Raw genomic sequence first — 15258 nt, forward strand, 5'->3', positions numbered from 1 at the left:
CCCCTCCCCCCACACCAATGTGAAGCAAGAGCATCGGCACACCGATGTCCCTGTCCCGGATAATTGGCCAGTCAGCCTGAGTAGCACAGATGAAAGACGCCCGTTCCACTTTGACGAGGACTCGGGCGTGGCATTTCCAGCCCAACAAAAGTGTTATTTTTGTTTAACTCCCCACCTGCTCCCACCTGCTTCTGGTGTCTTCCAAGCAGGAAAAGTGGACTTGGTGAGATTCAGGAAAGATAAAGAGTAAGGTCTGGAAAAGCACAGAGAAGTGGATGCAGATATGCCGCAGGGCAGAGCTCTCGTGTGTAGTCGTTCTGTGACAGGGCATGGGACCTCCACGTTTTGGTTAAAGAGGCGTATGCAAGTTTTTTAATGTTTATTTTTGAGAGGGAGAGAGAGAGAGAGAGACAGAGAGAGAGGGAGGGGCACAGAGAGAGAGCAAGAGAGAATCCCAAGTGGGCTCCGCACTGTCAGCACAGAGCTTGATGCAGGGCTCGAACCCATCAACCCTGAGATCAAGACCTGAGCTGAAATCAAGAGTTGGACGCTCACCTGACTGAGCCACCCAGGCACCCCAGGCGTCCACAATTTTTAAGATGTATTTTTGCTCTGGGACAAATGGTGGCGTTAAGGAACCTTTCTCAAGTTGTGTCTGGATCCTACATGTCCCTTATGAAGAAGGGCACCTTGTTTAAGTAGGTGTGAAAACACTTAATGTATCTCAGAGATTCAAAATGTACATCAGTGATAAATGGAGCATCTGGCCATTTGTGCCGGAGGACCCAGGAATATTTGGTCAAACCCCAGTCTAACGGTTGCCATGAAGGTATGTTTTAGATGAGATTAGCATTTACATCAGTAGACGTTGAATAAGGCAGATCAACCTCCATGGTGTGGGTGGGCCTCGTCCAATCAGTTGAAGGCTGTAATAGAAAAGATTTTAGGTTCCCAGAGGAGGAGGGAATTCTGCCTCTAGGCCCAAGCTATGACTCATCCCTGGGCCCTCAGCCTCCCGGCCCACCCTTTGGATTTTGGACATGCCCCTCCACAATCACGTGAGCCAATTCCTTAAAACACCCATGTACACGTCAACGCACATCCTGTTTGTCCTGACTGATAAACCTGATTGATGCAATCTTCTGTTTCCTTTTTTTTTTTTTTTTAAGTTTATTTATTTATTTTGAGAAAGCAAGAGAGAGCGCAAGCGGGGAAGGGGCAGAGGGCGGGAGAGACGGAATCCCAAGTAGGCTCCACGTTATCAGTGCAGAGCCCGACATGGGTTTCCAAGTCATGAACTGTGAGATCGTGACCTGAGCTAAGACCAAGTGTCCCATGCTTCACCGACTGAGCCACCCAGGTGCCCCAACAATCTTCTATTTCTTAGTGGTTTTCCTGGGCTCTTTATGGCACGGTATGAAGGCGTCTGATGAGGTCTGCCTGCTCTTGAGGCTCCTAATAAGTGAATAATGGCTTCTGCTGGGTCTCACTTGGCCTGAATGTGTCATGCAATCGGAGGCATTGTGGTATAAACATACATGGGAAGTCCGGTTTTGAAATTGGGCTTTACACCTTGCCCTGTTGTGAAGGTCACGGTTGAAAGCCGTTTGCAGACGGGGTCGTGCCTCGGAGCCCCTCGCAGAGGCGTGCGGCGCTCGTAAGCCAGACGATGATGCAAGTGGCCCTCAGCTTCTCCTCTGAATGTGGATGCTTTTCCTTTTCAAAAACTTACCACAAGCTTGGATGTCTGGTTGTCGTTGTGGAAAGGGAGGCGGAAGAGAATGATTTCACACCGACAGCTGAAGAGCGAAGGGTGCTTGACTCCAAGTGTGGACTAAGGCTCCATGTCAGAGCCTCAGGGAGGCAAGGGTGGCATGCATGGGCCCTGCGGGGCGGAGGGTGGTTGGTCCTGTGGCGCGGCCCCCGTGTCATCAGAAAGGGCAGATTGTTTCAAACGTCGGAGAATCGTGTGCACATTTTAGGAGCGTGTCCGTTCGAAATGCTTGAAAGCACACAGAAGTTTGCTCTGTCAGCAAATCCTCAGCCCTTGTGGGGGGCGGGCTGTGGGGGGCTCCTCGCTGAGGAAGCTCCGTGCCTGGGGGCTGCGTGTCCGAGGATGCTCCCTTCTGACCCTCCCGCTCTGTAACAGGTTCTTTGGAGCGTCCTTGCGGTGGCTTTGTCTGGAAGGTGTGATCTAGACGCCCTTCGCCTGCTACTGGCGTTTCCCGAGGACGAGAAGTCGGGGTCTGCGGTGCGGGAAGTGTGTGCCCTGCCCGGGCCCGAAGTGTATTCCCTGATTGTGTCCATGAGTCAGAATCTGAATCTGCGGAGTTTCATTTACAAAGTAAGGGGGGTGACCGTGGTGGGGGGGGCTGACATGGGAGGCGTGGCGTCTGCAGAGGGGGCCTGCCACGCGGCCGTGGGGGCCCAGCAAGGTGCACACCCCACCAGCCTCCGCCAGCCTCTGTGTCTCCTGTGCGCTGACTCTGGGGGGGGTGGCTTGAAGCAAGGGGTGCCCAGGAGACCTCCCAGGGGGCCCCTGGCATCAGGCCTATCGGGACATGTGGCACAGTGGTGGTGGTGGTCAACGTGGTCAGCACAGAAGGACCAATAAGGAAAAGCCCTTCCCCATGTGGGGTTCCTTGGGGCTGTGAGAGCCACCCCGCGAATCAGGAGCTGCTCCCACCCCTCCTTGGCCTTGGCCTTCTCTGCCCCATTATGTCCTGAGACCCACAGCCTCTGTCCTGGGAGCGTCATGTGCCCATCTCTGCCAGGCCCTGGTCACTTGGGGAAGCAGCTCATTACCTGACCCACACGCTCCCGCACATGGCAGACGGGACAGTGTGTGCGGGAGAGGGTTGACTGTGGATGGTGAGCACGCTAACCCGGGGGCGCCCCGGTTAACCTCCAGTGACCCCCCCTGTGTGGGCGGTGAGCACCACTAACCCAGGGATGCCCCGATTAACCTCCACTGACCCCCCTGTGTGGACGGTGAGCACGGCTAAACCAGGGGTGCCCCCATTAACCTCCAGTGACCCCTCCTGTGTGGACGGTGAGAACCACTAACCCAGGGGCGCCCCGATTAACCTCCAGTGACCACCCCTGTGTGGACGGTGAGCACCACTAACCCAGGGGTGCCCCGATTAACCTCCACTGACCCCCCTGTGTGGACGGTGGGCACGGCTAAACCAGGGGTGCCCCCATTAACCTCCAGTGACCCCTCCCGTGTGGACGTTGAGAACCACTAACCCAGGGGCGCCCTGATTAACCTCCAGTGACCTCCCCGTGTGGATAATGAGCACCACTAACCCAGGGGCGCCCCGATTAACTTCAGTGACCCCCCACCGTGTGGATGGTGAGCACGATAACCTGGGGTGCCCCTATTAACCTCCAGTGACCCCCCCTGCCGTGTAGACGGTGAGCATAGCTAACCCGGGGGCGCCCCCATTAACCTCCGCTGACCACCTTCTGGGCTTTGCCTCTTCTAGAAGTTCTTTGTCTTCTGTCCTACACTGAGTCTTACGCTTCCAGAAACTTTGCCTGTGCCCTTAGGGACCAGCCTTGCTCCATGTTCCTCCCCAGGGATGGATCTGCCGACATCTGGGCTCATCAGAGGTGACACAGGTGTTGACAATGGCAAAAGTGCTTCCAAACTGGGGGGACGGCTTTGGGGTCAGGAAAACAGGGGGTTGCCTTCCCAGCCTAGTTTCTTCGTGGTCCCCCTCCCTCTGCTGGGTAATTGTTAGGTTACACACGCACACACATTCATAGAACAAATACTTTCAGATCAAGTATATTTAAAATGCACAGGCAGGAGGGGGGCGCCTGGGGGTCTCAGTCCATTAAACGTCTGACTCTTGGTTTCGGCTCAGGTCATGATCTCACAGTGCATGAATTCGAGCCCCATTTGGGCTCTGTGCTGACAGTGCAGAGCCTGCTTGGGATTCTCTCTCTCTCTCTCTCTCTCTCTCTCTCTCTCTCTCTTTCTCTCTCTCTCTCTCTGCCCCTCCTCTGCTCGTGCTCTCTCTCCTTCTCAAAAATCAATAAATAAAAACCTAAAAAAAAAGAATTGTTTTATTTTCACTCTTAAAATATCCACTTTAGGCATCTCCAAGATAAAGAGAAATACTTGGAAATTGATTTTAATTAAATTTTTTTTAATGTTTATTTTTGAGAGAGAGAGAGAGAGACCGCAAGCGAGCAGGGGAGGGGCAGAGAGAGAGGGAGACACAGAATCCGAAGCAGGCTCCAAGCTCTGAGCTGTCAGCACAGAGCCCGACTTGGGGCTCAAACCCACAAACTGCAAGATCATGACCTGAGCTGAAGTCGAAAGTTTAACCGACTGAGCTCCCCAAGGGGCCCCCGATTTTAATTTTAACAACAGATTGTATTTCTTCCTGGTTTACGTTTGAGCATTGCTGGCGTAATCAAGGGTGTGATGAAAACCTGAACCAGGTGCACGCCAATGAAGAGGACGTTGATACGGCACAGCCAAGACGTCTCCCTAGTTCGAGAGAGAATAAAATCCAATAACCAGGCTTTCACTGCTCACGCAAGGCTCATGAGAGTAGAATGTACAATGTTGGTTATTTCATGTTGTGTCTTTTCCCTTTGAGACTCTGATGCCTTTGGAAGCGAGCAGAGTGCTCAGCTCCCTGTCGGACGTGGTCTCCAGGCTCAGCCACCTGCTTGCCAAAGCCGGCCACGTTCTGGAATACCTTCCCGAATTTCTTCGTGTGAATAAAATCACTGCCTTGCTGGACACGCCCGACTTTCAACAGGTGTGTGTTCACTTTTGGTCCCTGGGGAGATATTCAGATTTGCTGCTTTGGCCTGTATTTGTCTTCCAGCATCTAAAGTTTGCATGTGGCAGCAAAACATAGCAATGGGAGTACTTTCTGTGGCTGCGGAGACAACAGCCTGGCAGGAACGCTGGGCATCTCCCTAAAAACCGGAGGTCGGAGACTTCGTTGAGCCACATCCCCCCCACATGGTGGTTGGAAGGGTTCACGCATCATCTGTGAAGTCTGAAATCCCTACATCGTGTATGAGCACACATGAAATTCCACAGGCTTGTTTAACTTCATCCCGAGAGTTAATTGCTTTCAAAAACCTTCACGTTTATTTACATGCAAATAATTGGCTTACGAAGTACAGATTATGTACTGCAAATACAAACACAAACTTGAAGGAAGTTAGTGGGGTGACGGTAGCTTTTGCTTGGACGCCGTCTGCCTGGACGGGATGCGCGGGGAGAGCAGGTGCGTGGGGACGTGCAGAGAGAGGTGCACGGTGCGGTGCGTATGACAGGGTCCTCAGCCGCCTCGGGTAGGACAGCGCTGTGTTCATCAGCTGATGGGCAGTTTGGAAAGCTGTCAAGTGTCTGGGGGAACTCAGCGGTAGACAAACGTGAAGAACATTAATTCGCAGATTTAGCGATCTTTTATGGATTGAGCATTTATCACTGGACTGACCAGGATTTGCTGGTGCCCGTGTGTGCACGTGTGCGTGAGTGTGGCCTTTGTGTCTCCTAATGGGTTAAAGTCCAGAAAAATCACTGCACGTTTTGTGGGGTGTTTGGAGGGCAGAGAAGTCTGAAGCCCAGATTGCGTGCTCGGGCGTGGTGAACGCCTTGTGTGTTCAGCTGGAGACAGGGTTCCCTTTCAGAAGGCGGAGTCCCTGTTGAGCGATACCTTATTTGCCTCATGTTCTCAGGATCCACAGAATGGCCAGGCCAGAAGTTCAGCCTTCGGTTCTTTCCAGTCCGTGATGAAGAAGCTTTGCAAGGAGCCTGCGTCGTTTTTCAGCGGCTCCAACTCGTTCATTAACTTGCCCAGAGTTAATGAGCTCCTGGGAGGGGACAAAGAAAAATTCAACATTCCCGAAGATTCAAGTAAGGCGACAGTAATCTGTGTTTGCATCTTGGCCACGTGCCCCGCTCTGTGCTGAATGTTCGGTGTGAGGGTGGGCACACACTGGCAAAAAGTGGTTCCCCTCCACCTTCTCAGCTGTATCTCTCCGCTTTCACTGAGGCTGCACATGTGGACGTGGCTTGTGGCTTTGGAAGCCCCTGGCACCCACCCACACCAGCTGATCCTCTCCCTGTGTCGTCAGGGAAATGACACAGGTCTTCTTGTATCCGTGTCTTAGATGAGACCATCGTGATTCAGAGATAAGATCACATGGCCAAAAAGGCATCACTTGTTCAGGGGTACTGGCACGCTTAGTCTGCCTTTCTAATTAAAACATAGCCACTCTTTTTTTCTTAATTTTTAAAAAAATGTTTATTTGTTTTTGAGAGAGAGAAAGACAGAGCGTGAGCAGGGGAGGGGCAGAGAGAGAGGGAGACACATAATCCGAAGCAGGCTCCAGGCTCTGAGCTGTCATCACAGAGCCCGACGTGGGACTCGAACTCACGAACTGCGAGATCGTGACCTGAGCTGAAGTGCGATGCTTAACCGACTAAGCCACCTAGGCGCCCCCAAAACATATCCACTTAAAGTGGGGCCAGGAAGTCGCTTATCCATCCACAGTCCTTTGCCACTGAGTCTCACAGAAGACAGATTTGTAGGTGGCAGCATACATTTCTCCTTGTTGTAGGATCTCACCACGTTGCAGGGACCAAAATGGTGCTCTTGGTCTCCGTGCCTGGACCCCCTCAGTGGTACTGGTCAGCTGGGGCTCCCAATGGACCAGGGTGTCAGGGGTGTCTGACTCTGGGGCTCCCAGTCCTTTTAAAAGGGTTTACCTGATTGCTCAGCCAGGATCATCTTCTTTTTGAGAAATGCCAGGTCAGCTGATTGGGGACCTTATTTACAGCTTCAGCATTCCTTCACCATGCCTGGGAAACCTACCCAGGGGATGGCATCTGTCATCCCCAGCTCCCGTCCGCAAGTCAGGGCATGAATGCCAGGGGCCATGTTGGGATTCTGCCACCCGCCCCCGATATATATACAAAATCTATTATATTACAAATTATGTCTTATATACTTACATATATAAAACATGCTATATATTACAAATTATGTATTATATATTTGTATATATTTCTTTACTATGAAAAATGTAAATCTAAATCTCTGTTTATGTACCGTGTGCATGGGGTGGAGAGAGTCCTGGCAGGACCAGGGAGGAGGAGGAGGGGGCATTTTGTGGAGCTGGAGGCGTAAGGTGTGAAGCCACCTCACAGCAAACTCAGAGACAGTGTGTTCATGTGCTCATCAGCGAGTGGATAGTTCAGGTAGTTACAGATACAACATGATTTGGCAGTATAAACACACATTATGTTGTTAATATCTGATAATTTTTGTTGTCCGCTTCTCTAATTCTCATGTCTTCTTTTTTTTCTTGAGCTTGGGTTTCTTGAGGATTTTTTATTTGCTCATGAAATCTAATCATCCATCCTTCCATCCATTCCTCCACCAATCTATTAATTCATCCATTTATCCTTCCTTCCTTCCTTCCTTCCTTCCTTCCATCCATCCACCCATCCACCTATCCATCCATCAGTCCACCCACCCACACATCCATTGATCCATCCATTCATCCATCCATCCATCCATCCATCCATCCATCCATTCACCTATCCATCCATCAATCCATCCATCCATCCATCCATCCGTCCATCCATCCATCCATCCACCCATCCACCCATCCATTGATCCATCCATCCATCTGTCCATCTATCCATCCATCCATCCATCCATCCACCTATCCATCCATCAATCCATCCATCCACCCATCCATCCACCCATCCATCCATCAGTCCATCCATCCATCCATCCATCCATCCATCCATCCTTCCGTCTATCTTTACATCTATCCATCCTTCCATCCATCATTTAACCATCCATCCTTCCATCCATCCCTCTATCTATCCATCCATCCTTTCATCCATCCATTGATTGATTCATTCACACACTCACTCAACCATTCATCTGTCTAGTTATTTAGCCACCATTGAGGACCAGTCTTTCTTAGTGCTTTCATACATTGTATTTCAAATGATTGTCACACTCACCACAGACAATATTAGTACCCTCATCTTCCAGAAGACATGCTGGAAGCTCAGAGAAAGGTAAATCACTTACCCAAGTTCACACAGCTCACAAGTGGCAGATGTCAGGATTCCTGGTTTCAAATTTTTTGTTCTGTACATAAAATTGTTACTGTTTACATCAAGCTGATAATTTGAAATATAACTTTGAAAAATATCAATGAGAACAACCTTTATAATTAATGGTTTCAAACTTCATTATGTATCCATGCTCTTAATTTATATCTCAGGGAGTTCTTTCTATCAATTTTATTGTACTTGTTGAATAAAAAAACGTTTTTTTTTCCTTTTCAAGTGGACAATTTGGGAAGATGAAATTAATAGTGGAAGTGATCACAACAGCAATATTCATACCTTGGGTGTTAGGAATCATGGTATCAAAGCTAAGATACTTCCATTTTTTTAAGTTATTTTTTAACGTTTACTTAAGAAAAAAAATTTTTTTTAATGTTTGTTTATTTTTGAGACGGAGAGAGACAGAGCATGAGCAGGGAAGTGGCAGAGAGAGAGAGGGAGACACAGAATGTGAAGCAGGCTCCAGGCTCTGAGCTGTGAGCACAGAGCCTGACATGGGGCTCGAACTCACGAACTGTGAGATCATGACCTGAACCGAAGTCGGACGCTTAACCGACTGAGCCACCCAGGTGCCCCTTAATGTTTATTTTTGAGAGAGAGAGGGAGAGACAGCATGAGCAGGGGAGGGGCAAAGAGAGAGAGGGGGATGAAGAATCCAAAGCAGGCTCCAGGCTCCGAGCTATCAGCACAGAGCCTGATGTGGGGCTCGAACCCACAGACTGTGAGATCATGCCCTGAGCCGAAGTTGGATGCTTAACCGACTGAGCCACCCAGGTGACCTGAAATATTTGCATTTTAAATGTTCTCTCCAGGAGTAAAAGAACCAGTTGTACTAAAGTACTCATCACTACTTTAAAACCATATATAAGAATCAGTCACTAAGCACTATGGTGATGAAGGCTCTACCCTCATTAAGCACCTATTCGGTTAGACAGGTTAGTTGAGTAAGCCCTCAGTTGAAACCAGTTAGCACCACAGCAATGATGAAAGCCACCTTAAGGAATCAAGGGTGGAGTGAAAAGAAGGTGACTTAATATATCAAAAACAGTAAGTTCAACACTTCTGTGTAGGTGCAGGGAAGAAAATTCAGTAACAAGATATGAAGCTAATTTCAAAAGAAGAACCTAATTCTGTTCTCAATCCTGTAAGTGTTGACAGTTTTCTAGATTAAAGATCAGGTGCATTTCTTTCTATTACTTATTTTCAGGTGTCTTAAGGATGACTTAGTTTGGACACGTGAAGGTCATGCTTTCCTTTCTTTTAAAGTATTGAAGCAAGGGGCGCCTGGGTGGCTCAGTCGGTTAAGCATGTGACTTCGGCTCAGGTCATGATCTCACCGTTTGTGGGTTTGAGCCCCGCATCGGGCTCTGCGCTGACAGCTCAGAGCCTGGAGCCTGCTTCAGATTCTAGGTCTCCTTCTCTCTGCCCCTCTCCTGCTGGTGCTCTCTCTCTGTCTCTCTCAAAAATGAATAAACATTAAAAAATTAAAGCAAAACCAAAAAAAAACCCAAATATTGAAATAAACATGGTGTCCCGAAATTTCTTCTGAGACAAGAGGCGCCAAAGACAATGACAAGAAAAATTCTTGTGGAATTTACTGCCCAAATTCAGAATTGTGGCATGAAAAATGTATCTAGATCAGTCATTGAAAAGTGTCGCATCATGGATATGTAAATGAGGGTTACTGTTAGCCTGGGCATCCCCTATCGTGAGTAACTTTTTTGTTTGTTTGTTTAAATTGTGGCAGCACCATTTTGCTTGAACCTCTATCAGGAAATTCTACAGTCTCCAAATGGCGCTTTGGTGTGGTCCTTCCTAAAACCTGTATTACATGGAAAAATACTGTACACACCAAATACTCCAGAGATTAATGAGATCATTGGAAAGGTAAGTCTGAATGAATGAGGATGTTATAGATCGGGAAGAAATCTTTAAAGCTCCATAACGTTCTATAGATTGGAATGCAGATGTTTTTGTGTGTTGAGTACGGTCCATCTTGGCCTTTTCCTACCCTTGCTGTTAACCTTGGTTGGACGTGCCAAGGGGTCTCTCTCCTGGGGGACACTTTGGGGGTGGGAGGTATTATTTGGAGCAGGTGCACTGGAGCAGGTGTTTTGCTTGGTGCACCCGGTGCTTAAGGAAGAGTCAGACCCCACCTGTGTGTAGTCTCGGCCTGGCGAGGGACGTGTCCCATTCGATTGCGAGGCTTTGGCGGCCTCACCCTGTGGAAGAGAGGCTGGGGGGGGGGCAGGCAGCTCTGCCTCCCCAGGAGCAATGCCAACACCGCAGGGCTCTGTTTTCCCTCTCGTACCGCCTCCCACCTGTATGCTACGGAACTCGGGATGGTTCACAGGCACACTTTGTTCCGAGAGGATTGTGCTGTATCTTGTGTGGTCTTGTTTTCGTGTCTGGGGGTGGCTCGTGAGGAAGCCTGCAGGCACCTTGAGGGGAGCTTCACAGAGAACACGTGAACCGTCTGATCCAATGCTCAGACCAGAAGAAGAGAAGCCAGGTTGTACTGGTGATGAACGTTCCAGCTTCAAGTAGTACTAATGTGAAAACCAAACAGTTAAGTGCTGGCGGCGGTCATACGAGGAGGTGTGTTACTTTTGGTCCAGGTGGACTTTGCACATCCCCGTGGTCGCCATGAGAACGCCCCAAAGCTCCGTCCCCCCGTGACACAGCTCAGGGGCTGTCTTTGTCTCCATGCACTCTGAATGTGGCCCATAACTTGTTTTCATCTGGAAAGCATCATCTCGGAGGGGTATTTACTGAAACTCTGACTCTTGCAGTGAAATGATGTTAATCTCGATAAACAGCAGGAGTGAGTCTTTTCACAAGCTACTCCTAACAGGCCCGGAGCCAACGCCAAAGTTATTCCAGATTCCCTTCGTGGTTAAGCTTTTAAGGGCTGTGGGTTTTTTTTTTTAGGAATTTCATAACAAATGACTCTCTAGAAAGCTTTCTTGTAAATTTCAATTGTTTAAAAAGAAGCTGTGAGTTTCTTTTTTTGATTATATGTTATATATTTGTGGTATTCGTAATACATGTGTTCTAGTGTTACAGGAATTAGTGTCACAGCTTGCACTTCTGAAGAGCTCACCCTGCGGTGCGAACGAGGAGACAGAGAAGCGAAGGAATAAGTTAGATGTGATAGGAGGGGTGTGTTCAGTGTGGCAGGATGCAGAGACCTGAGCTGCTCCTCGAGGAAGGAAGGGTTTGGAAAAGCCTTAGGAGGGCAGGGCGTGTCTGCCTCTGTCAGGCAGGGGAGCCGGGACAGAGGTATGGGGAGGGATTGAGCCCTGTGAATTCTGAAAAAATGAAAATTCTTTGTTTTTTTAAAAGTGTATTTATTTATTTGAGGTGGAGGGGGGAAAGAGGCAGAAAAAGATGGAGAGAGAGAATCCCAAACAGGCTCCATGCTGTCAGCACAGAGCCCGACATGGGGCTCAATCCCATGAACTGTGAGATCGTGACCTGAGCCGAAACCAAGAGTTGGACGCTCAACAGACTGAGCCCCCCAGGCGTCCCTGAGAACAATGAAAATTCTGGAGAAACCAGCAATTTCCCTGATTCTTGCTCCTCCCATGTGAGATGTTACAGGCAGTACCAGGAGCTGGCGTCCTTCTCACGCGTCCAGTGTGACTGGCGACTTTGGATGTGGACATCCTGCTTTGCACTGATAAGGCTGTCTTTCTGGCATTGTAGGCAGGGTGCGTTATTCTGGCAGTCAGCCGCGACTGTCTGGTTTCCTGAACATTGGATGCGGTCAGTAGATGCTTGGTCTCAAGCCCCACCTCGTTGGAGGTCCCAGAAGCTTTGGCACGTGTCATGTGAAGCAACATCGGCTCCATGTTGTAAACTGTTTAGTACTTCGTCTTATTCTCTGCATCCCTTTCTTTTTTTTTTTTTAACGTTTATTCATTTTGAGAGAGAGAGAGAGAGAGAGAAAGCATGAGTGGGGGAGGGGCAGAGAGAGGGAGACACAGAATCCGAAGCAGGTTTCAGGCTCCGAGCTGTCAGCACAGAGCCCGACGCAGGGCTTGAACTCACGAACCGTGAGATTGTGACCTGAGCCGAAGTCAAACTCTCAACCGAATGAGCCTCCCAGGTGCCCCCAGAACAGATTTTTAACAGCAATATTGTGACAAGGACTGTTCAGCCTCCTAGCACCTCGGTGTGAAGTGGCCACCATGTCTTTAGGAGAGGGTGTTAATTTCACAGGGTTCATCCTTGGACACTGAGGGAGGCACCCAGGAGCATGATGGAGGTGACACAGGCAAGGCTGGGGGGGGGGGCGCCCTCCCTGTTCCCTCCATCTGCGTGACCTTGGGCTTGTCACTCTCCCCGTAGAGACCTCTTCCTCCATCAGCAAAATGGAGGCGCAAGCAAGCTCCGGGATTTCATCGGGGATACTTGTTCGTGGGGACACACTGCGGTCCATGGCGTCCTTACCGTGCGCTTCTTTGGCTGGGCTCTCTGACGGGTGTGTCCCCAAAACCATCTGCACCCCCTTTGACAACACTTCCCAGACCCCAAGAACACAACGGCTACGATATCTAGGGAAGACCCAGCTCGTTCTGGGAGTGTCTTTACATGTGGATTGATGGTATTTCCACGTTATTATTCGGGAGATCCCAGTCCATCAGTGCGCTCGTTTAGTTTTGTTGGTCAGAATTGTGTTTGGTTTGGGGGCACCTGGGTGGCTCTTGATTTCGGCTCAGGTCGTGATCTCGGTTCATGAGTTCAAGTCCTGCGTCGGGCTCTGTGCTGACAGCTCAGAGCCTGGAGCCTGCTTCAGATGCCCCTCCCCTGCTCATGCTCTGTCTCTCCTCTCTCTCAAAAATAAATAAACATAAAAAAATTTAAAAAAAGAATTGTGTTGGTTTTGGCCCCAGGCTGATGCAAAATTAAAGAACAGAGTGAAGACAACACATGAGCTTTTATTTTTTTTTAATTTTTTTAAATGTTTATTTATTTTTGAGAGAGAGGCAGGGGGGTGAGCAGGAGCAGAGAGAGAGGGAGACAGAGGATCCCAAGCAGGCTCTGTAGTGAGAGTGGAGAGCCTGATGCGGGGCTAGAACTCATGAACCAAGAGACCTTGACCTGAGCCGAAGTCGGACGTGTAACCGACTGAGCCGCCCAGGTGCCCCAACACATGCGTGTTAAGAGAGATTATAAAAGTGAAAAAAACGAAAACAGATACAAGAATTAGATTTTACGTCCACGAGTAAGTAGCCTGTCAGGAACGGCATCGTGAGCTCAGCGTGTACACGTCAGCCACCCACTGGTGTCCTTCCCGATGGGACGCCAGCCCGCTACACTCAGCACCGCCCTCTCCCCAGAAAAGTCATCTGACTCCCTGTGCTCCATTTCCTTTTACCAAACAGGCTAAAAATAACTCTCTTGCATGGCGTGCAGTCCGGAGGATCAGAACGAAAAATCAGAAATGACACTTAGGGGGCGCCTGGGTGGCTCGGTTGATTAAACGTCCGACTTCAACTTACAGCTCAGGTCTTACAGTTTGTGAATTCGAGTCCCGTGTCATGGTCTCTGCTGTCAGCACAGAGCCGGCTTCGGATCCTCTGACCCCTTCTCTTGCTGCCCCTCCCCCACTCATTCCATCTCTCTCTCTCTTTCTCTCTCTCTCTCTCACTCTCTCAAAAATATGTAGAAAATAGCAAACAAATGTAATCCTGGATCTTCTCTACCGACGTGATTTCTGAAGGACATTCTGACCGTGTTCGTTGGGTCCTGGGAAGGGTGAAAATCACCCTAGGAAGCAGGCAGAGGGGGCTGAGGGGCTGGGGATTCCCAGCCGGGGTGGGGCCCGGCAATTTTGTCCCCAGAGGACCTGTGGTAGTATCTGGAGTTGTTTCTGGTGTCATGACCAGGGCGCTGCTGGTGGGGTAAGGGGGGGAGCTCCTGGCACCCAGTGGGTGGAGGCCGGGATGCCGCTGTGCACCCCGAAATTCACAGGGCAGCCCCTGCTGTCGTGGGGGAGGCTTGTCTGGTGTCACTGGTGCTGAGGAGGAGAAACTGCAGGATGAAAGGTGTCTAGACAGGGTGGGAGCCCAAGGGAGGAGAGGACAGAGGAGGGACAGCCTGTGCTCAGAGTGTGAACCCAGGCTCACCCAGGCTAACCTGTCCTGGTGATGGTGCTCAGCGGGGGCTGGCTGTGGGCCGAGGGGGAAGCCGAAGGCACAGAGCACTTGGCCTTATCCCTGTGTGTCTCAGAACAAGTTGTCACCACACAAGTTGGCCCTGGGGCATCGTGGTGGTCAGGCGGGGGCAGGAGTGGATTAACGTCTCCTGGCACGGGGGGAGGGAGCCAGGCTTTCCTGATGTCTGTGTCCTGAGCTGAGGTTGGTGGCCAGCTGTGTGCCTGCAGCTCCAAGGGGCAAGGGGGGCCTTGGCCCCAGGGTGGCCTCAGCCCGGTTGGAGCCCCGTGGCCCGGGCCGGGTGTCTGAGAGCAGGAGCTGAGATCAGATGTGTTTGTTGTATGGACCGCCATACCCAGCGCCCAGTATCACAGTGGGCAAATGGTTGTTGAATGAATCACACAATACTGATTATATGGCTCTTGTGCCCATTCTGTCGAAGACTTCCCTGAATTTATGTATACCCGGGACAGGATAATCTCTGGGCTAAGCCCTGTGCCCTCCCTGCATCCGGCGACTCTTCCTTCCATCACCGGGGCCGTTGTCCCGGGCACAGGTCAGCGGTAGTCTGGCCTGAGGATGGCAGCGGTAACGTGGTCAGGGAGAGCGGTCTGCTCTGGGTATTACTTACCCTGATTGACTCCTGGCCAGGTCCCTGGCGTGGACCGTCTCACCCCTCAAACAAATGCTGGTGGAAGGAACTCACCCATTATACAGAGAGGAAAACCACAGCCTGGAGAGGAGACATTACAGAGCTGGAAAGTGCGGGGAGCTGGAATTCAGGCCACGTGTGTTACTCTGAAGTCTTTGACACACAGCCTGTATGAGCTTGCACGTAAACTAGCCGGGAGACTTGGACAAGAGATTTGTTTTCTTCTAGCCCTGGAGGCTGCAAGTACAAGATCAAGGTGTCCACACGGTTGGTTCCTCCTGAGGCCTCTCTCTTGGGTGTGCAGATGGCTGTTT

At 50.2% G+C, this 15258-nt stretch overlaps 1 protein-coding gene across 1 annotated transcript in view; it reads left to right on the plus strand.

Moving 5' to 3' along the window:
- ABCA13 (ATP binding cassette subfamily A member 13) overlaps positions 1–15258 on the plus strand; it is a 396309-nt gene that overhangs the window by 125991 nt on the left and 255060 nt on the right. The window contains exons 24-27 of the mRNA XM_019450998.2: positions 2150–2344; positions 4617–4781; positions 5716–5893; positions 9879–10018. Coding sequence (XP_019306543.2) covers positions 2150–2344; positions 4617–4781; positions 5716–5893; positions 9879–10018 — 678 coding nt within the window. The remainder of the gene's footprint in view (positions 1–2149; positions 2345–4616; positions 4782–5715; positions 5894–9878; positions 10019–15258) is intronic.

The sequence above is a fragment of the Panthera pardus genome, unplaced genomic scaffold, assembly GCF_024362965.1.
Source record: "Panthera pardus isolate Hobbes unplaced genomic scaffold, ASM2436296v1 HiC_scaffold_8, whole genome shotgun sequence".
NCBI classification, from domain to species: Eukaryota; Metazoa; Chordata; class Mammalia; order Carnivora; family Felidae; genus Panthera; species Panthera pardus.